Source organism: Mauremys reevesii, linkage group 1 (genome assembly GCF_016161935.1).
Source record: "Mauremys reevesii isolate NIE-2019 linkage group 1, ASM1616193v1, whole genome shotgun sequence".
Classification (NCBI taxonomy): domain Eukaryota; kingdom Metazoa; phylum Chordata; order Testudines; family Geoemydidae; genus Mauremys; species Mauremys reevesii.
This window is the reverse complement of record NC_052623.1, coordinates 278,984,746-279,006,385: the sequence shown is the minus strand read 5'-3', so window position 1 is coordinate 279,006,385 and position 21,640 is coordinate 278,984,746. Positions and strand designations below refer to the sequence as shown.

General features: G+C 40.8%; 1 protein-coding gene across 8 annotated transcripts in view; it reads right to left on the bottom strand.

Moving 5' to 3' along the window:
• Window positions 1–2,429: 2,429 nt before the first annotated feature.
• The window catches only part of NR2C1 (nuclear receptor subfamily 2 group C member 1), a 98,041-nt gene continuing 78,830 nt past the window's right edge, over window positions 2,430–21,640 (bottom strand). For 3 of the 8 annotated variants that reach the window (XM_039495826.1, XM_039495833.1, XM_039495839.1), the window contains 4 exons: window positions 18,728–18,867; window positions 15,984–16,121; window positions 9,141–9,246; window positions 2,433–8,530 (listed from right to left, as the gene is read on the bottom strand). In XM_039495826.1, coding sequence (XP_039351760.1) covers window positions 8,356–8,530; window positions 9,141–9,246; window positions 15,984–16,121; window positions 18,728–18,867 — 559 coding nt within the window. In that variant the 3' untranslated portion in view covers window positions 2,433–8,355. Of the gene's footprint in view, window positions 8,531–9,140; window positions 9,247–15,983; window positions 16,122–18,727; window positions 18,868–21,640 lie in introns of all 8 variants that reach the window. The other 5 variants (XM_039495817.1, XM_039495804.1, XM_039495812.1 and 2 more) reach the window with 3 other exon arrangements.

Sequence of the window (21,640 nt, the reverse complement as noted above, 5' to 3'; positions counted from 1 at the left end):
TCAGCAGGGACCGTCCGAGATGGAACTATGGGAACCCCTTGGGCCTGGTGGTAAGCCCAAGGTGTCCAAAAAGGCCACTGCTGAACTCCTTGAGATTCAGAGTGGGAGTCCTGGAATAAAGCCTCCAGCACATCTGCTTCCCGATCTTGGGAGTGGAGGCTACCCGCCCGGGACGAAGCTGAGGGGTGTCGAGAAGGCCATGGTGGAGCAAATAGGCCTTGGGCAGATGTTCCCACCGACCTGGTGCTTTTGCGCACTGGGGAACGGTGCCGTGAGGTACTCCGGTGCCGTGATCTGGTCTGGGACCTGCGACCTGGACGGTGCCGGGAGGTCAACCGTGACCGAGAGCTTTGGCGTCGAGAGCGGCTCCGAGTGGGATGGTGCTGGTAGCGGTGCCGGGACCTGGAACGGTGCCGAGAGTAATACGACGGTGAACGGGAACGGTGCCACGAGTCCGACCGGCGTCGTGTCAAGGGGACTGCGAGCGGCGGGATGACCGTGAACGGTGCCGAGATCTTGAACAGCGACGGGACCGTGATTGGGAGTGGTGCCGATCCGGGGCGCCGACTGAAGGTGGACGGATCAGAGCGATCCCAAGCGATCGGACTACCCGCACCGGCGGTGCCGGGGGTGGCGGCATTGCCGCATCCGAGATCGCGATCAAGTCCCTCGCCACTTCACAGACTTCCAGCTTGGATGGGACGATCAACTCAACCGCGGTGGGTGCTGGGGAGATAGGTGCCGGACTCGACGGCCCTTGGCGAACCGGAGTCAACGGCAACGCCTCAGCAGACACTGCCGTGGCTGCAGGCACAGGCCGGTGCATTGGAGCCGTGCCCTCGTGCCGCACCACGGGCGGTGCTGGGTCGGCAGGGGTCTTAGGCCTTCTCGCTTGAAGCGAGAGCGAGCGGCTGTGGCCTTACTTGGAAGCAGGCGTCCGGTGCCGAGGAGTAGATGATGCACCGGTTCGGCCCGGTGCCGAAGAGCCGCTTTTCGGTTCCGAAGGGGGAGCGCTCGGTGCCGAGGACGGAGGGGTTAGAGCCGCCTCCATGAGGAGTTGTTTAAGTCTAATGTCCCTCTCTTTCTTTGTACGAGGCTTGAACGACTTACAAATTGGGCACTTAGCTGTTAAGTGCGACTCCCCCAGGCACTTCAAGCAGGAGGAATGTGGATCCCCAGTCGGCATCGGGCGATGGCAAGCCGAGCACGGCTTGAATCCCGGAGAGCCGGGCATGAGCTCCGGCCCCGGGGTGGGGAGGGCCTAAGCCCAGAACCCGACTAACTAAACTGTAACTAATCAACTAAAACTAACTACTCTATCTAAATTAACAACTTAGAGAACTATATACACAATGAGAATAGAGAGAATGCTAGGGAGGTGGAGGTCAGCTACGCTTCACTCCACAGTTCCAACGACCGACACGGGCGGTAAGAAGGAACTGAGGAGTGGGTGGGTCGGCTGGGGTATATATCCGCGGCCATGGTGGCGCCACTCCAGGGGGTGCCCAGCCGACCCACTGAGTTGCTAGGGTAAAAGTCTCTGACGAACGTGCACGCGGCACGCACACACCTACATGGAATGGATATGAGCAAGCACTCGAAGAAGAACCTTGATGTTCTTGTCATTTGTCTGTGTTTTAAAAAGTGAAGTGGATTTATTCAAAGATTGAAATTAAAGTCTAATGTTTCTAGTATCTAAAAAAAACCTTTCAAATATGTTCATGTAAGAATTTGAGTGACGCAGAAGGTAAAAAAAAAAAAAAATGGAAAAACCTAAAAAAAAATTTCTGGAAAGACAAAGTCTTCCCAAACCCTGTGTTATTCATAAACCTGTATCTGAGGCTTCTGAGAGGTAGAATCAGTTGTCACTGTAGAAATATTTACAAGTGACCCCTTTATTTCTATATAAATGTTTAACAATGGAACTGACAGGATTGTTTTTAAACTCATCACAGATGCTAGCAGACACAGCACTTTGCCCCTTGCTGCTATGGTGGTTAGAAACAATTTCAGCAAATAACACTCAAAAATAATAGGGTGGAAGAGCCCAGTACATGAAAGAAATATACTGTGCATCTTTTACTTGTTGCAGTGGTTAAACAAATTTACATGCAAATTTAAATTAAAACAGATCACTTTTGATTATACATCTCTACCTTGATATAACTCGGTCCTTGGGAGCCAAAAAATCTTACCGTGTTATATTTAACTTGCTTTGATCCACTGGAGTCCACTCCCCTGGAGTACTGCTTTACTGCGTTATATCCAAATTCGTGTTATATCGTGTGGCATTATATTGAGGTAGTGGTGTATTTCCAAATCTATTTTATACAAATGTGCTGGCACATTAGATCTAAAAGAAGGGTTCACCTGTGGGAGATAGGAACTCAAAGAACTCTACAAGTAACACTTTGAAATTACAGTAGCTTTAATCCAAAGATCTCAATGTACTTTTACAAACATGAATTAAAGCCACACAATCCCTTTATATGTAGGCATCATTAAACATAAATCTATTTCCATGCCAAAAACTGCATTTAGATAGTTGTTTAATACAGTCATTAATTTGAAACATAATTGGAATGTTGTAGTTAAACAAACAATTGTTTGAAAGTCATAAACTTTGGATCGGATGTTAAAAATAAACATTTGAAAAATTATAATTAATACTTCACTGATAGCTCTAAAATCATGTGTCAGGTAGTCTGGAAATTCTTAAGGTTCCAATTCAAAACAGAACTCTGCCCCATTGCCCTCACTTTCCAATACGAGAACTCCACTAGCCACAACATGAGACACACAGCTTCACTGTTTTTCACGGTTAGATCTCAGAGCTCTTGTGCAGTTTAGCAGGGCACAATTTCTAAGCAGCTCCACAGGGAATGAGCTTCAGTCCTGTGGAGCATCTAACCTTTTCACAACAGAAGCTGCAGAGTTAGCAGTTTTGGGTTTGCCTGCCAATCTAATAATATGTTGTATGCAGTGTAATTGTTGCCAAGTTTGTCCCAGGATATTAAAGAGACAAGATGGGTGGGGAAATATTTTGTATTATACTAAGGCTATGTCTACACTGCACAACTTTCAGTGGGACAACTGTGCTGTTGTAAGGTATGCAGTGTACCTGCTCTTTGTCAGCAGGAGAGAGCTCTTCTGCCGACAAAATAAAACCAACTCCAATGAGGGGCTTTGTCGGAGGGAGAGCGCCTCCTGATGATAAAGTGCTGTCCACACCGGCACTTTTCGTCAGTAAAACTTTTGTTGGTTGGGGTGGGTTTTTTCACACCCCTGATCGACAAAAGTGCAGTGTAGACATAGCCTAAATTCTGTTGGAGAGAGAGAGAGAGAGAGAAGCTTTCAAGCCACACAGAGCTCTTCTTCAGGTCTGGGAAAGATACTCCGAGCACCACAGGTAAATGCAGAGTGGAACAGATGCGTTTCTCAAATGCAGCCACCATGGCCGCATGTGACCACCAGGTTTTTCTACAACCAGGACAGCCTCCTGGGCTGATATGGGGGAAGAGGCAAAGCAGTGGCCCCTCTCTGCACTGCCCAGGGACTCAGGGGGAGGGCATAAGCCCCCCCCATCTTCAGTTGCAGGAAAGAGAGGCAACAAGTCATAAACCTGCACTACCCCTGCTCAGCTGGGGCCACTTAATACCTGCATCTCCCAAGCAGGAGGCGCTGACTGGAGGGAGCCCAGCTGGTGGGGGAGGGAGGTGGAAAGGCTCCAGCAAGGAGAAAGGGAGAGCAGAAAATGACAGGGGGAGGAGGGAAGGAAGAGGAGTGAGCGAGGGAAGAGACAGAGCAGGAGGTAGGGCCTTGGGAGAAGAGGCAGGGCAGCGGGTCTGGTTTTCAGGCATTAGAAATCTGGCAATCCTAAAACAATCTGTTCCACCCTGCATTTACCTGTGGTGCTCAGAGTATCTTTTCCAGAACTGAAAAAGAGCTCTGTCTGGCTTGAAAGCTTCTCTCTCTCTCTCCAATAGAATTAAGTCCAATAAAAAGTATTATCTCAATCACATTATCTTGCTAATCTAATGGTATCATCAAATAATTTCTAATTATGGAAGCTGGTATGAAGATAGGCTTTCGGGCCTGGCAGTTTGGCTCTCTCAATTATCCAAAACTCCAACTATCTGAAGGCTTCAGAATATTTAACAAGGAGAATCCCTATACCCAATTCATGTGTTCTGCTATAAATGAAATGAGCTGTATTATCTCCCACTCCATCCCCACACTCGTAGTTAATTTAGGAATTTAATCTGAGCAACCTTTACTAACAACCCAATCACTAAAAATCAGAACAATTGCTAGTTAAGCCAGTATCAACAGCCACAGCATCTTCAATTTTAACGTTACCCAAACATTAGAATACTCAAGCATAACAACAAATTCCAGAGATGTACAACAGACTCTTTTTCAATTCCACCACAGAATCACGCCACAATGCACACATCCAATATCTAACAATTACATTGAAACGCAAAACCGTAACTGTCTTCAGACAACGATATATTTCTTATGGGCATGCATGTAGTGAAAAAGTCTGTGATGTGTTATTTGTAAATTAACAAATATGAGGTTGAAGCTACGGCTTTGCATTTAAGTGCTTGGGGATAAGGGAAGCAGGGCTGTATGAGGAAGATCAGAGGGGGGACGAGAGTTGTCCAGAGGCATTCATGGCTTGGTGTGGGCTGTGTGTGTATTGTATTAGAGAAACAGGAGTGAGCCCATGGAGAAAGCAGGGTGCATGTGATGGGGAGGATGTAGAAAATATTTTGGGAAGTGTTAGGGGGAGTATGAATAAGCAGGGGAGGGACAGAAGGAGAGTGGATGTGTATGACACAGACCATCTCATGGAAGAAACTGTGGAGTTTCTGCTGAGGGAGGAAATATGTCAGAGGAGAAAAAGCTGGAGAGAAGCTGCACTCCAACAAGCTTCCTATGATTCACCAGAGGCTCACTCTTTTCCCTAAAGCTCCTTGACAGACTCATATCTTCCCTTCTTAGGTGAGCACAAAGCTGTGTGAGGGAAAATGGATTAGGAAGCAGAGGTGAAAGATAAGGTATAGAGATAGGCAGGGATGGGTAACAGGACCTGGCAGCAGGGGTTGAGATCAGGTGGGCACTGGGGCCAGAGTGAGCCACAGCTTTAGTTTTGTTTTTGGGGTAAGATTCCTTGTTCCCTGCTCTTGCAATCAGGCAACCCACTCAAATGCCAACATCCACCACTGTTCCCAACAAATGAGGAATAAACACGTTAACTGGATGTTTCTGCAAAGATGATGGGCAGCGAAACAGGTAGCTCTGACACTTATATTGTCATAACTATATTTCAGACTTAACGCTCCTCGGAACGAATTGCCATTTATTTCCTTGGGCTATTGTTTCAGGTTACCAGCACACACTGGTGGACACCACATTAGTTTACATTCAGAAGACTGTCTTTTGGTTGCAATGTAAAAGACGTTTAATTTTTTAGCTACCAGTGAGAAGCTAAATTCTTTAACAAGAGATGGATCCAGAGGCCAATTCCACAATGGTAAATATGGGACCTTTTAATGATTTCTCCAAGAACTATTGTGTCCTTGAACACTTAAAACTGAGATAAAACCAAGACCAAAATTAGAATTGCTGCTGTAATTTGTAATACAGTCTTAAACCAAAAAAATCTTCCAATCCAGCAATGTCCTACTTCTTATCCAAAATTGATTCACCGGTCTTTTAGTTCTGATGGCATTGAATAAACATCCTGAAATATAAATTATAATTTGTGACATGAACCATTATCAGAACTCATAATGGCACGTTTCTATAATTATCAATGTATAGTGCTTTAAAAGCAAAGGATACTGCTTAAAGTTTTACAATAAATTATCAGATATATTATGTATGCAAACTCATAAGCTAACAGCTAAGTGATAGAGAAACTAAGTGTTAATGGCAAAGTTAGAAATACCAAACTACTAACATTGTCCCAATGTCTTCTTATTGACAATATTACATTGCACTACAATAGTGTACCCAGACACCCTATAAGAAATTGAATACACTGTCACAGTCTATTTATCAATTCATATAAAATACTACAAATTGATAGGTAATTGCAATTGTTATTCTATAATAAAAAGTTACAATTTATTTTAAAAAATACAGCCAAAATAGAATTTACAATTTTAGTCAGGTTTCAAGACATTTACAGTAGCTTTTATACAACAGCAAGACAATCACTGTGACATTCTTATGCTTATATTAAAACTGAACTACCAGTAAGATGTAGATGTGGGGATGGAATGACAAACAAATGACTTTCAGTGACACTAAAGACAGAGGACACAGAACAAATGTACTAAGAGGACAGGATTGGTTTGTAATGCAGCTGACATTACAATGAAGTTCTTTTGAAACTATTCAAAATGTAACTTTAAGCTGTACCAGGAAATGTACCAGTAAGAAACATAATCTAGCACACTGTACAATAAATATTTTTAAGAAAAAATTATTTTGAACTACTCAGTTCATTATTTAGAACAGTGCTCCCATCTTTAATTGAAATGTACAAAACTATTCACTTTTCCATTCAAACGGTTTATACTAAAAATCAATTTTTTTCCTTAAATCAAAGTTATAAATCTGTTGCAAATAATGTTATCCTTCAACTGGCAAAGAGGCCATTCTTTATTGGCTGGTAAAGACCATAGGTTGACAAGTCTTGACTAGATGCAAACTAGTTAGATTGCATAAAGACTGAATGCTGAAAATAAATAAAGTATGTGTTGTGGGGGACATCCCCAAAAAACTTGTCAAGCTAGAGAATTTTTTAAAAATACCTTTAATGCCCATGATATAGTAATTTTCAGAGTTTAATTTTCAGTAGTAGGTCAACTGATGTTACTGGACTGTAACAAAATGGGAAAGAAATTGGCCAGCCTTCTATCCAACATCAACATAGCTCAGAAAAATTTAACTGAAGACAGCAGAAGCTATTCAACAGTATGAAACCGAAAACAATCAGAATGGCAATGATGTGAGAATCTGTGGACACTGTTGACCAGAAAAATGTGTCTATTTAGACAAAAAAGTTATGGACTTGAACTGAAACTCATTAAAGCTGGTACATTTATCTGAGCGGCAGTAAACTTCAAAGCAAGCTTCACTCCTTAAAAAAGCCCATAAGACACCAAAGTGCAATAATAACTGCAACAGTTAAAATAAATGCTGGTAAATGAACAAAATGAATATAAAAATAAAAATCCCTTTATTCATTTATCTGTTTTATTGTTTAAGATTACTCCTACTAAGAAAACTCAGCTTCTGATCAGAAGCATGACATTATATTACAAGAAGTGAAAAGATTTATTCAAACCTTGAGGGAGAGAGAGAATGTGGTGGAGAGAATAGAAGAACCTGCATTATAGGGCCTCAGGTCATGATAAATAGAAGAATGATGCCCACCAGGCACAGAACAAAGTGTACTCTAGGTTCAATCAGTACTAGAAACTTATTTAGTTAGAAAAATACAACAGAAATCTGATATAGTAATAAACTATTTTGGAAAATAGTTTATTCTTAGTCAGTTTCCCACTGTATAATACAAATAGCTAGTATCTGCCAATATACAACACTAGAACATATTAAACTCTTGACATCCAGAATAGCATCAATCTTATTGCCAATAATGGAGGTGGACTATGATCCGCTGCATCGAGGTATCAACAGAATATTTTTAAAAAAAATCTGTGTGTTCTCTATAATTTCCCTGCCCTTTTCATGGTACCAACTACTTCATAAAACAAGAACTTCAGCTCTTTACAAAGTAGCTGAAAGAAAAATGAAGTTGATTACAAAGGTCTCACTTCAACTGAAATATTTTTACCTTTTTAGGATTTCTGACCATCATGTTCCATTGTATCAGTGAGAATGAATTATAGCAAAACACTGAAAACACAACTCAGAGAAGAAGGTTAATTTATTTTTTTCTAAAATTTAGTGACACCTTAATTCAGTCAACACTCTTCTTCACCAGGCTGGATTTTCTTATTCGTTTTGGACTTCATAAACAAAATTCCAGGTTCATCTATCTACAAAAATACGGTGGATAATTTTTGATTTTCATTAAATGCCAGATAATTTACAAGTCCTTGAAAACTAGAAGAAAAAAGGAAGTCATCCTGTATCCCTCAAGACACTCTGCAGCATTTCCCAAATGTACTGGAAAGGAGGAATTTTAGCCTTCTTTAATTTTTTAAAAGTTGCTGGGGAAGGCTTCTTGCCATCTCTTGGAGACAGTATGCCATAACTACCATGGTGATGTACATTTACGTCACCACAGCATAGAATCCTTGTTTTCCATCTTTATACAGAATGACCAATAATTTGAGAGTTGTAGTCTGCTGTCTCCATTCTTAGGATATATGGGATGATGCTGTCAATCTGAACATTTCCAATCAGTCCTGCAAAGAACAACTCTTCTGTGATGGTAGCACTCATCAGTCTGAGGGCAGGCAATCGGAGAAGAAGCCTAGATAGCCTGAAAAACAGGTTTGGCAAAAGAGAATTACAGTTTAATAGGCAAAGCGAGGCTTCCTTTTGATGTTAGCCTGTTATCAATAAGAAAAAAATTATAAAGGATTACACTTTTGGTCATGGTTCAATAAAAGCTCAGCTCTTAGGAGGTCTAGTATTAAGCTTTTGTATGTATGGAAGACAGATCAAGTTTTAAATTAATCCAGTATTTAATTTATAACCAGTCACATCTTTGACATTAGTGCAAACAGATATCAACAGGCATTTCAATATATGTAGCTTGCACAACCTGCTAAGGCCTGCAGCAGGCAAAAGAAAACAAATGGAAGACCTGGCTTCAAAGAGTCAGGTAAGTACAATTTAAAAACATTAAATACATTTTCATAAAGTTTAACTTTTTAAATGTATAATGCACTAAGTTATTTTGAAAATTATTGGAAGTAACAACAAAGTCATACACATACAGTGACTAAGAGTGGGACTAAGGTTTTTCAACACTTTTCACTTGATTGATTCTCACATTTCTTAAAATGAAATACTTCTCAAATCAAAATAACTGAAGCTCTGAAGAAATGAAAGAAAAATCAAGCATGTGATGTATATAATTTACATACCTGTAAGTATCATCTGGATATGCTTTTGTTACATAATCTTGGAACTCCATGTAAGCCTTTTCTTGAAACTTTTCAATCTGTATCACATTTTCTAGACCTGGGTGATCTGAAACACAATTTATATTGTTATACCTCCTCTGATGCACAAAACAAAAACAACAAAGCCCATCTGGGGCAACCATCCAATTAATTACTTTGCTACTGTGGCAACTTCTGGGTGTTTTCTGACAATTCTGATGCTGGGCACCTCCCCTTATTTGGATTCTTTTCTTAGATGACAGAGATCTATTTTATTTAAGTTGCTCAGATGAATACATTAAACTGCTCTAGTAGTCCAAGCAAATGCTGTTCTTGCCATGTGTAAAACTATGTACATAATCTCATTCACATTTGACCTTGGCTCCAGTTACTGTGTTGCAACAGAACATAGCAGCCTTATTTTGATATGTTGACAGTTCATTGGACAGTTGTGTGCTTAAACATTACAGGGAGCCTAGCCGCCATCCCAGACTCCATTTTCTTTACTTTATTTCTTCTCTGGAACTGCTGGAGCTAATTGCCCCCCAGTCCCTCTCCTGCAGACCAATTCCTCCCAGCCCACTGTCTGCTCCCCGCACTGGTTCATCTCTGCACACCTGAAGGGTGGCCAGTTCCCCCCGAACCTGAGTCAGTGCTGATGCCTTGTCCTGTGAGCTTGGCATGCTGTGCGCTGTCTGCGCCCCTTCCCTGGTGCCTGCAATTCATCTGCAGCTACCTCCTGCCTACGAGGTCAGTGCAGCGGCAGCTGCATGCCCCGCTCCTGTCAGCCGCTGTTGCCTGACTCTCCTGTGCGTGCTCTGGAGTGAGGTGACAGCAGCCAACACAACACACAGCCACCACTGCACCAATCCCACAGGCAGGAAGAGGTGATTGGAGATGACCTGAGCCAACCCAGAGAACATCAAGTTGTTTTTATACCCAGTCTGAACCCGACACTTGTAATCAGGTGCCATCAGGTTCGGATTGGGTTGGAAGGTGCCACAATTCCCTCAAACCCAACATTTCATAGCTCAATGGTATAAACATCCTGTCCTGTCTAATGATCCCTCAATTTCTTAACTCCATAAGCCATCTATAAAGCATGGTTCCAAAGTAAACAGCAGAAGGGAAGGTCAAGTGTGACTGCATAGAGGAAACGTGTTTTGAGAACACGAGTTACTAATGGAAGTAACTTCTTTTTTCTCCTTCATGACATTACTTTCAGAGCCCAGCTACAGGAGGTTAGCTAGTCATGATATCCCTAAAAAGGCAGGCTGAGGCACTTTGCTGGTTCATCAATGACTAAACCACTGCCCTCTGATACCAACGTGTATTCTTGATACCATGTGGAAAGAAAAGCCATTTGTGAACATATGAATTGAACTCCATGTAGTAGCCATACAGATTTCAGATAGGGGCATAGTGTAATACATTCCCACTGAAGCTGCCATCCCACTAGGTCAGTTAGCCTTGAGACATTGAAGGCACAAACATCAGCTAGTTCATAACTTGACTGGATGAACATTCCTTTCCAGTTAGAAAAGACTTCCAGGGATACTTCTGACAACACAAGTGTCAGGAGAAAGTAACTGGAAACACACAGGAAACTAGGTCAAGCCTTTGGCATTTGAGCAAACGTTTAAAACCTGTTCCACTTGACAGTGTAAAACTTCCCAGTGAAATGTTTTCTACACTCCCACTGCCTTGATCTCTTCAGACAAGGACAAACCATCCTGTCCTAAAACCTAGCAGTCATGCTGTCAAGTAAAAGCTGTTGAGGCATGTTTGCATCACCTTGTTGCTGTGTTGGAGCAAGATATATCAACACTGGGAGAGTAAATAAATAATTTTCTGACAGAGAAGCAAGTGTACCACAAGGCATGGACTACCCCTCTGTAAGACTAGGCTCTTATGAGCCAGCTGTGCCCACAGGAAGACTTTTGATGAGTCAGATGAGTTGCAGATACCATCAAGCACTTGGTGAATACCATGGGGCCAACTGCTGAACCTCTCACGAAACTGAGGTACTTCTTGTGGTTCTTATCTGAATGTAAAAGCAAGCATACTAAATATCAAGGACACAAATCAGCCTTGAAATTCTAGAGCAAGGATTATGCTCCCTTGAGAAAACAGATAATTTTACTTTCCTTCGGTACCTTTCAGTCATTTTCCTTCGGTACCCCTGTTCAATATAAGGAGCTCAAAACAGGGTAGGCCTTTACTTTTGGAACTTCTTTCTGGTACCTTTCTTCCAGGGTGGTTTTCATTTCCAATATGTCCTTTTCTCCCACTAGTTTTTCATGAGAGGAATTAAAAAAAAGAAAAGAAAAGAAAAGAAAAGGAAATGGAAGGTAGACCAAGTTTTGTCATGCTATGAACTCCAAGGAGTACCCCTTTCAATGATCTTTAGGACTCAGCTACATGAAGAAATGGTCTGTCATGCCTGTAAATACCGGAACAAAGAATCCTAAAAGACTGGGGTAAGAGGCGGCTCTCTGGCACATCCCCAAACTTGCTGTTAACATGCAGTGCCACCAGTAGATGAAACTATTGAGGCAGAAAAGAACATCTTTTCTCTCTTCTGAAAACAAAAGTGCTTCCCAGATTGTCTCTGTGTTTGCTGGTACCATCATTCCTGAGCCTGAAATCTCTCTTCAACATGATAGCCATAGCCAAACACCTGGCTGTAGTGTCCATGATATCAAATGAAGCCGCCAGAGAATTTTTGGACAGCTAGCCTTTCTGGTATAAGACCAGAAATTCCTTGGTTTGGGGAACATACTGGGTTCAAGTAACAGCTCTGGACTAGACCAAAACATCTTATTTTGCCATAACTCTAGCAATTTGGTCTCTCCGTACCCATGTTTTGATGACTCTGTCCCAACTCTAGATTTGTCATTTACAGCAGAATTCACAACTGGCCCAGAGTAAAATATTGGAAAAATAACTGACACCCACACTGGTAACCTGGTATAAGGAATCTGGCTTCCTTGAGGCAGAAGCAGCAGAGGAAGAGTGATTCCAGACCTCTTTAACCAGCTCATTGACAAGGAGGACTGTTTTATTCTCTTTGTACTCCAGGATTTCAAAAAATGTGTGTGGCTTGTTAGACAAAACTGCCAGTGGAATACCAATATCACAGCCATTCTACCCACCAAATCATGAAACGCTTTGGCATAACTCACAGAAGAGGAATTCCTAGGACTGCCTCACCAGTTCCTGCTCCTCAGAGAGAATGCATTTGATTTCAAATCAGGTACAAATACCACTCTTGAAGATTTAAAATAGAGGAATCCCAGGGATCTCTGAAGAGGCTGTCACCTTCTTTGTAGGAGAAGGCTTCCCTCAGGGGGCGGGAGGGGGGGGAGATGTTGGTCTTCCATCATCTCATCACAGAGGCCACTTAAGGAGGAAGGGAACCACAGGATCAAAAGCCCCAAGGTACCCAATACATGTATGGATGACAACTGGGTAAAATTTTAATTTTGGAACTGTCCAGGCTGACAACTAAGGTTCTAAAAGTTTTCCTGCACCTAAACCAAGTTCCCTTTGAGGTGGAGCTGCAGCAGATTGGGAAAGTACCTGGTTTTCTCAGTTCTGGGAAATCTAGAGCACCAATCTTGGAAAAGGCTGGAACCATGGATCCAACAATGGCCCTTCCATATGACAACCTGGAGCAGATTCATTGTGGGATCCTTGCCAGAGCATCTCTTTCTCTCACAGTACAGCTTTTTAGAATGACCAGTGCCAGAAGATGTGCCTACTTTGGCTCCATCTGAAGAATTCAGGTCTTTAGCTGGGAAAACGTGCTTCATTAGCCTGGGATTTTATGGTAGGCATTAGCACTAAGGAAGGCTTATTGTCTAAGGAAGGTCTATCAGACTCTTGCATTACCAAAGCCTTTTGTAGCAGCAGATTCTAGAGTCCAGTCTTATGGTACTTTGGGACCTTTTCATGCCTATCTGAAGTACAGAACTTTGTGAGATAAGAGGAATCTCTTTTAAATCCCATTCTTTGAGATGGGTCTCCCATTGTAAGTAAGGCCGAAGGAGACCTTATATATATATAAAATGACAAGTGAAAAAACCCCTTAAACCTAACTCTACCAGTGCAACTATTTACAACTAGATTTGCACGTGTAAGATTAGAGAAAAGGAAGAGTTTGGTTCTGTCACTGCTCCAGGTGGCAGACTGTGGAATTTGAAGAGGGAGGATATTTATATGTGCTGTCTGTGGAACGCTGGACTTGAGGAAATTGAGTGCATCCCATAACTGCCATCTGCTGTCTGAAAAGCTTCCATGATTAGGCATGTGACTCCTACACTGGGGCTCTGTATAGGTAACATCATGAAGAATGTAGAGGCACAGTATGATGATTGGTGTGGAAGGGAAGTAGTGGGGGGCCTTCCTGTTTATTACCTCCTGTTCCTGTTTGTTTCCTGAACTCAGTGTTCCAGTTCCTGTTTGTGTGTGTATGTAGTGTTGGGTGTGATAGGCTGAAGACAGTGGAAAAACCTTAACATGAAAATAGGATGTTTTCCAGTCTGAATGATGAATGGTTAAGTATAATGAATTCCTGGTGTTTAAATAATATATAATGAGGTACTGTATAACAGATACAATCACTGTATTTTTAGTTGCCTTTATTGTCTGTGTTCATAGATACGGCATAGTAAAGGCTACACAGCAGCTGCCATCTATTCCTCAAGACTCACAATCTACTGAAATAAAACAAAGCCTTCACTATCACAGAAATAGTATGCAAATAGAGGATACAAATTATAATGCTATTAGCATAGATGCTAAAATAATGATACTACTGACAGAGCGGTATCCAAGGGGATTTAGTGACTTTTTAAAATTCAGCTCTATCGGATATCAGCTTCAGGAAAGATAGAGCAAAGAGAAGACGTACTTGTTATTGTTGCTTTTAGAACATTTATGAGAAAATGAACAGACTGCAGACTTGCTCAGCAAATATCAGAGAAAAAAACTGCTCTAAATACAGAAAAATACCTGGCAGATCATGTTTCCATATAGCAATTTTTGTTATTTTCTTTTTTATTACATATCTTTGGATCTGTAAACGATGGATGAAAATCCTGGGGTCAAGAGATAATATCTTGGTGTAAATCAAATTGCACACAAAAGACTACATTAAAAGAATGTTAAAGTAGAAGAGTCAAGCACTCAAAAGTTAGGAAAAGCCAGAATTAAGGTTAATTTGCCCCCCTTCTGTATATGTAGTATGATACAGTGTTTAATTACCTGATCAAACATTACTTCCACAGGACCTCTGCCTCAAACAGTGAATATGATAGACCATGCTACTCAATATTTTATTTCATCCTCATTTTTCAATGTGTGCCACTTCCTTCCTCACTGCTCCTTACTTACTGAACACTATTCAAACCCTGGCTCTGAATACAGAATTATTTATTTCTTCATGAGGTTTTCTATGTTGCTGATCATTATATTATCTGAGTATTTCACAAACATTAATTTAATTTAATTTCACTGCCTCCCTGCGAGATGAGGGATTGGTGTTACCCCCTATTTTACACATGGGGTACTGAGGAACAGAATGATTAAGGTCAGAAGTATCCACTAATTTTGAATGCCCATTTGACGTAACTAGAATCTGATTTTTCAAAGCATTACATAGCAGTTTATACATTCAAAGAACACCTTCCATTGTCTTATGTGGCAGCTGAGAGTGATCAATACTTCCACAAATCAGGCCCCATGGTCTCATTTTGGGCCTCCAGAAAATAAGGAACACACAATTAGTGGCAAATTGTGAAAAGTTTGGTTTAAGTGACCTGTCTACCACCACACTGGAACTCCAACAGAGGCAGGGATAGAATCCCATTCTCTAGGACAGCATACAACATCCTTAACCATGAAACTATCCTTTCTCTTCCTGCTATCCCCTGCTTCATTCACTACATCAATTCTAACTTCCACAACAAATGAGGCAGGAGTCCTACAGACAACAGTATCCTTTACTACACAACACTGAATCATCTCCAGAGCAGGTCCACCCTGTGCACTGAATGCGGCAGGTGTCCTATGGAAAAAATGGTATGTGATCATATAATTAGACTGTATCATAATACATATGCACAAGGCAACTAAATCAAGGTTGCACAGGCAACCATGATTCTCACATTTTCTAACTTTTGAATACTTGACTTTGCAACCTTAACATTCTTTTAATACACACCCCTCTCTCCTCACCCTCGCCCCCAAGCTCCTCATCTGATCTCTATGTCCCCCAATCCTGTCTCAGTCTCCCTCCCTCAAAGGCTTTTTGTCCCAATCTCCTAGTCCCGCCTGCCCCTCACCTACTTATCTGATGTCATCCCCGAACTGTGCTCCTAAGCCTTCCTTCCAGTCTCTCCCCTCTCCAACTGAGTCTCAAGAAGCAGAATTAGAGAACATGATGGTAAAAACCATTGGTCAATCTGCCTTATCATTTCTAGTGTTGCTAGTAATTGCTGAGCTGCACTGGTGCTACCGCAACTTTGGGAGAAATGCCTAAAATTCTCAGTGAAGATGGAACCTTTGGTAGACTGGGAGAAAGAGGTCCTTTAGATTTTAAATTAGCACCTAATTAAAATAAAAACAGGTTCACACATTTGTTGCAGCTACAGAACTAAAATGTCAGAAATTTATGAACTTGCATACAAAATCACTCTCTCCCACACCTTAACTGAAAGCTTGGATTTTGGAAAATACAATAACTTTTAAATACACTGTAAATACTCAGATCTCAATTGTCACAGAAAAGAAGAAAATTTTAAGTTAAAAATAATTACATACCAGGACTGAAGAGGACGATTGCTTTCAGATAAGCATATTCATACCCATCTAGGCAAAGCTTAACCATACTGTTACAGAACTCTTGCAGTTTGAAGATATGCTCCATCACTAGTTTTCCTCTATCTGTAGACAGCTTATCTAGATTAGTACAAAAAAATGCAGAATGGATTTTCTGGATAAATTTAATCCTGATTTCTAAATGATTCATACAGCTGGTAATATGAATCCATATTCTTCTTCTGAAGGAAAAAACTACAGGCCAATGAATATTATATTTATTTATTTAAACACACTTCATAATTAGTCTGATAATCCTACTAAAGAGTCCAATGATCAGAGGTGGACTGGCACCTGAAATATTAATCACCAGAAGGGGGAAGAAGATTACATACTAGTAAATGGAATTCCCTGAATGTATTACGCCCCTGCAGATGTACTCCATAAGAGTCATGTTCCATGCTCACTCATCACAGAAGCATTAGCAGCACCAAATCTATTAAAGAGCACTTCTTCCATTTTAGGATCCAAATGTTCTAGAATCAAAGTCTGTAAAAGGATCCACCCCACGCCTGTCTTAGCTGTATTCCTAAACTATCATTTTAAATACATGACTGTACTGGGGAAGGTTTTTTGGATAGTAGCACAATTACTTTCCCTTTTAAAAAGTGAGATGAGTTAATTTTTAGGAATCCAAACCAAGCGGCTAGTTGAAGACATACAAAACATTCAAGATCTAGATAGAAAATCTTAGCCCATTTAGGGGTATTAGAGCTAACACTACTAGGAGGAATATAAGGAAATCTCTGGAGAGATCTATGAGTTTAATACCACAAGAGCCTGGCCCATGCTAGAACAATTAAAGTAACCTGAGCCCCAATCTAACTATTATAACTTTAAAACTATTAAAGCAAATCTATTTCTTTTTAGACATATAGAAAAATCATAGAATGGTGATGAAGGACAAAGTATCAAAGACTGAGATGCTATGTGTATCTCACAAGCAATTACAGCCCTGTTTTTTTTTTTTTTTGGTAGAGTTGAACAACAAAGTACCATGGAACAAGACGTTTCAATATAAGGGGCTTATACCTGATACCTCTGAGGGTACGTCTACACTGCAAACCCACCGTGTAATTACTGCGGTGGTGCAGGTCCACGCTACCCTCCTTGGGTCAGTGGTGCACATCCTCACCAGGAGTGCTTCCACTGACCTACGAGGGGCAGTGTGGGGAGCTGAGAGCCTGGTCTCTCAGCTTTGCTGGCAGCTCCCTGCCATGAGCCTGACTGAGCCACAAGCTCCCTGTGGGAAGCCCCCTCCTTGCTCCCTGCTCCTGAAGTCACCTGGAGCGTCTTGTCCCTCCCCGTCCCATTCCCCACCAGGAGCAGGGGAAAGCTGCCCAGGACTTCTCGCCATCAGGGAGTGGAGTCCAGCCCTCTCCCCACCTGGAGCTGGGCAACCTTGTCAATTTCATGGCTCACCTGGGCTTCTCACCCCAGCTCCTAGCTGGGAGTAGGGTCCAGCCACCCAGCTCTCCAGGGCAGCAGGTGCTTTCTTATCAATTTCACTACAGGACACAGATTCTGCCCTGAAACTGACAAGAAAGCCGATGTAAGGGATGCAGTGTCTATACAGATACTGCATGGCCCAAACTACACCGACATCAACCTTACATCTCTCGTGGAGGTGGAACTGTTATGCTGGTGTAGTAGAGCACTTATGTCAATTTCTACACTGCAGCCTTCCTCCCATTGATATAATTAGGCCAACATAAGCTGCCTTATGTTGACCTAACTGTGTAGTGCAGACCAGCCCTGAGGGATATAAGATTTTTGCAGGTAAAGCAAAGATCTCTTTTGAAGAATGTTTTTTGGGGGGAAATTTTTCAAAAAATGGTGCCTAAATTTGGTTTTCTGAGTAAATACCCTGATTTTCAAAATTCCTGAGTATCTAGCAGCTTCCCCTGAAATCAATGAAGATCACTGAATGCACAGCAATTTTTAGAGTCAGGCCTCTCATTTAGGACCCTAACAGTAGGCACTAATTTTTGAAAACTCTAGCCTTAAGAATTTCCCTTTTTTCTGTTAGAAAAACATCCAATCTTGATTTAAAAATTTCCAGTGATGGAGAATCAACCACAACCCTTCGTAAGCTGTTCCAATGATTAATTGCCCTCACTGCTAAAAACTTGCAACTTATTACTCTTTCACTTCTCAAATCATATAAGCTACACACTGCCCACTAAGTTTGTTTAGTTTGTGAAATCTTAATTCTACTAAAACTCAGAATTTAGTCTTGCTTTATACCATACAAAACAGCAAGACTTCCAATTTTATAGAGACTGATGACCGAATGCAGGACGCACGTCAATTTTGACTGCACATATTTTCCTTGAGGTTGTTGAGCATATCCTATTGAACTTTGCATTTTTAATTAGATTATTTGTATAAACATTTTCTGTGAGGGAGAGAGAAAATGAAAAGGAAGGGGACACATTAAAATAGTTTTTATTATTACTAAATGTGACTGACTTCTGTAGGTTTGCTAAAATTTTCCCCATTTTTCATGGACTTTACATTATTATTTCAATAGTGGCCATTCAACTGTGTACACAATATATTCCCATTAACAATTCACAGACAACTAGTAAACTTCTGCACAGTATAAAAATTATGCACTGACATTTAACTCATGCTGTTAATTAACTCCCCATCTACACCCTGAAAAATGGCAGGATGCATCTTACCTTGCTGTAAGCTACCATGCAGGTGATTAACAAATGCAGTTAATATAGTTGCCACATTCATCACTTGTGAACACTGTGCAAGACCAAGTGTAAAAAGTTCATTCCAGCAGGCTTTTACTAATGATATGCTGTTATCTTGCCTATTTAAAGAAACAAAAAAATTTCGTTAACGAAATTGTTTACTTGCAATTAAAGAGGGCTTCACATCTGCAGAGCACAGTACAAATAGTAACAATTAATCTAGTTTAGCCATTACTACCACTTCCAACAAATGAAGACCCAGATCAAAAATATTTTTATTTGCATGTTAGAATTAAAATTCCCCGGTTTGTATAGAAGTTGGTTTATTTTTAAAGAACTAAAAATTAATAGTCTGCATTACAGAACAGGCCACCCAAATACTCAGAGAATTTGCTTCAATACAGAAATAAAACACCCTCCAATTGCACACCAATTGTGTAAGTCTCAACTACCTCTCCACACAAGAACCCATAAGGGGCCTCATCAAACAACTACAATCCATACTCAATGGGGACCCCCATTTTGAAAGAAATCTTTTCTGAACCCCTCTTCTAGCCTTCAAACAACCTGCCAACTCTCCAAGCTCAGCAGCAGCAGCAGCAAAGACAGGAGAGGACAAACCAACTCAAAGTAGCACCAGACCCTGCCAGAACAGATGCAAAACCTGCAGACATGTCTCCCCTGCAACAATGACCAACGCCCACCCCCACATACCTTTCTAAATCCATGGGTCCTACACATGCCTATCACAACATGTGGTGTACCTCATCCAGTGCACTAAATGCCCCAATTATACCTATGAGAGTGAAACCAGACAATCACTACACTCTTGAATGAATTCACACAGGAAAACAATAAAAGAAAAAACATTGTATCACCTGTGGGTGAACACTTTTCACCAAGTGATCACACTATACCTGACTTATCAGTCCTCCTCCTCAAAGGAAACCTGCACAACACTTTCAAGACAAGCCTGGGAGCTTAAATTCATAACTTTGCTAGACACTAAAAATCATCTACTGAATAGACATACTGGATTTATGGCTTATTGCAACAATCTATAAATCACTAACAACTGCCCCTGATGTCTCCTCCCTTCTCCCCGCCCCCCATGAGTGGAAGAGTGTTAATGGTCCACTTCACCTTGAAATTAACTACTTATGCTAACCAATCTGTTCCACCTTATAGTTAGCTATGACACTCTGAGTACATTTCCCAAACGTGAAGAAAAGCTCGGTGCAAGTCTAATGAAAGATATTATCTCACCCACCTTGTCTCTCTAGACCTCCCTAGCACAAGCAAGCTGATAGACATCATTAGATAAATTTTCAATGCATGTCCTATCACATTAATTTGCTCAGGGTTTACACTAGTTTTCAAACAATATTTACATGCAGTGACAGAAGTTCAAATGGCTCCTGTGTTGAGGATGGTGAATGGCAGGCTGAAGGCCTTTTTTAAAAAACCTGAAAGCTGGCATGTTATGTTTTTAAATAAATTTAGTTGAAAGTCAACAGCTGTTTCAATATTTGATTTAGTCACAAAGGGGAAATGGAGACATCATGCAAGTTAATCACAAAGAATTTATCCAAGGCATTTTAGATGTGAGCAGAAACCAATATGACTTATGTATGGGCAAAGGTTAACTTGCATTTTCTCTATTTTTTCCCATAGTTGCTGTAGTATTTTTAACCATTTTATTTTATTTATTTATTTTTATAAGAGCATGTTCTGAAATTACTCTGTCTCATAAAATGACACCTGACAGGAAAGTTACAGAGTGCACACTAGCTGTTTCTCTTTGTCTTGGAATTAAATGCATTTCCTCATGTCATGCAGAACTACATGAACTATATCAGAGCTAAGAAATAGAAAGCTAATGGATTTTGCTGGACAAAGTGCAAGCTCTTAAGAAAATATAAAGAGCATGATAAAAACTGTTTTTAGTGGCAAGAGACAATTTATTTCTGGTAACTGCCATGTCCTACAATAACCCCCGCCCACCCTTCTCAATGTTTGATAAACGTTACTAATACTTCTCACTATCTTCCAGAATAGGTTAATAATGGTACAGTGACTACCAATAATTGATTTGCAAAAGAAGGAGAACAATATCTGATGCCCAAGACACACAGGTAGCTGTGTATCAGCCTCTTTCTACCTTTCTTTGGTGATTCACATCACCATTGCATCCCAGTTGCAAATGCAGGCTGAGCCCAATCTCACTACTCGCAACTCATGTACCAGAGGAAATCATGAGATGTTAAAAGGTGACTCATTCAAGAAATGACGGTATGCATAGACAAGTTCAGTCCTCTGCCAACAACCAAACATAGGTTTTCATTTTCTAGTGCAATGCAATGATCTTCTACTAGGGCTGTCAAGCAATTAAAAAAATTAATTGTGATTAATCGTACTGTTAAACAATAATAGAATATCACTTATTTAAATATTTTTGATGTTTTTCTACATTTTCAAATATATTGATTTCAATTACAACACAGAATACAAAGTGTACAGTGCTCACTTTACATTTATTTTTATTACAAGTATTTGCACTGTAAAAAAACAAAATAAATAGTATTTTTCAATTCACCTTTCAAGTACTGTAGTGCAATCTCTTTATCATGAAAGTTGAACTTACAAAGGTAGAATTATGTAAAAAAACCTGCAAAAATAAATGTAAAATTTTAGACCCTGCAAGTCCACTCAGTCCTACTTCTTGTTCAGCCAATTGCTCAGACAAACACATTTGTTTACATTTTCAAGGAGATAATGCTGCCTGCTTCTTGTTTAGAATGTCACCTGAAAGTGAGAACAGGTGTTCTCATGGCACTGTTGTAGCCGGTGTTGCACAATGTTACATGCCAGATGTGCTAAAGATTCATATGT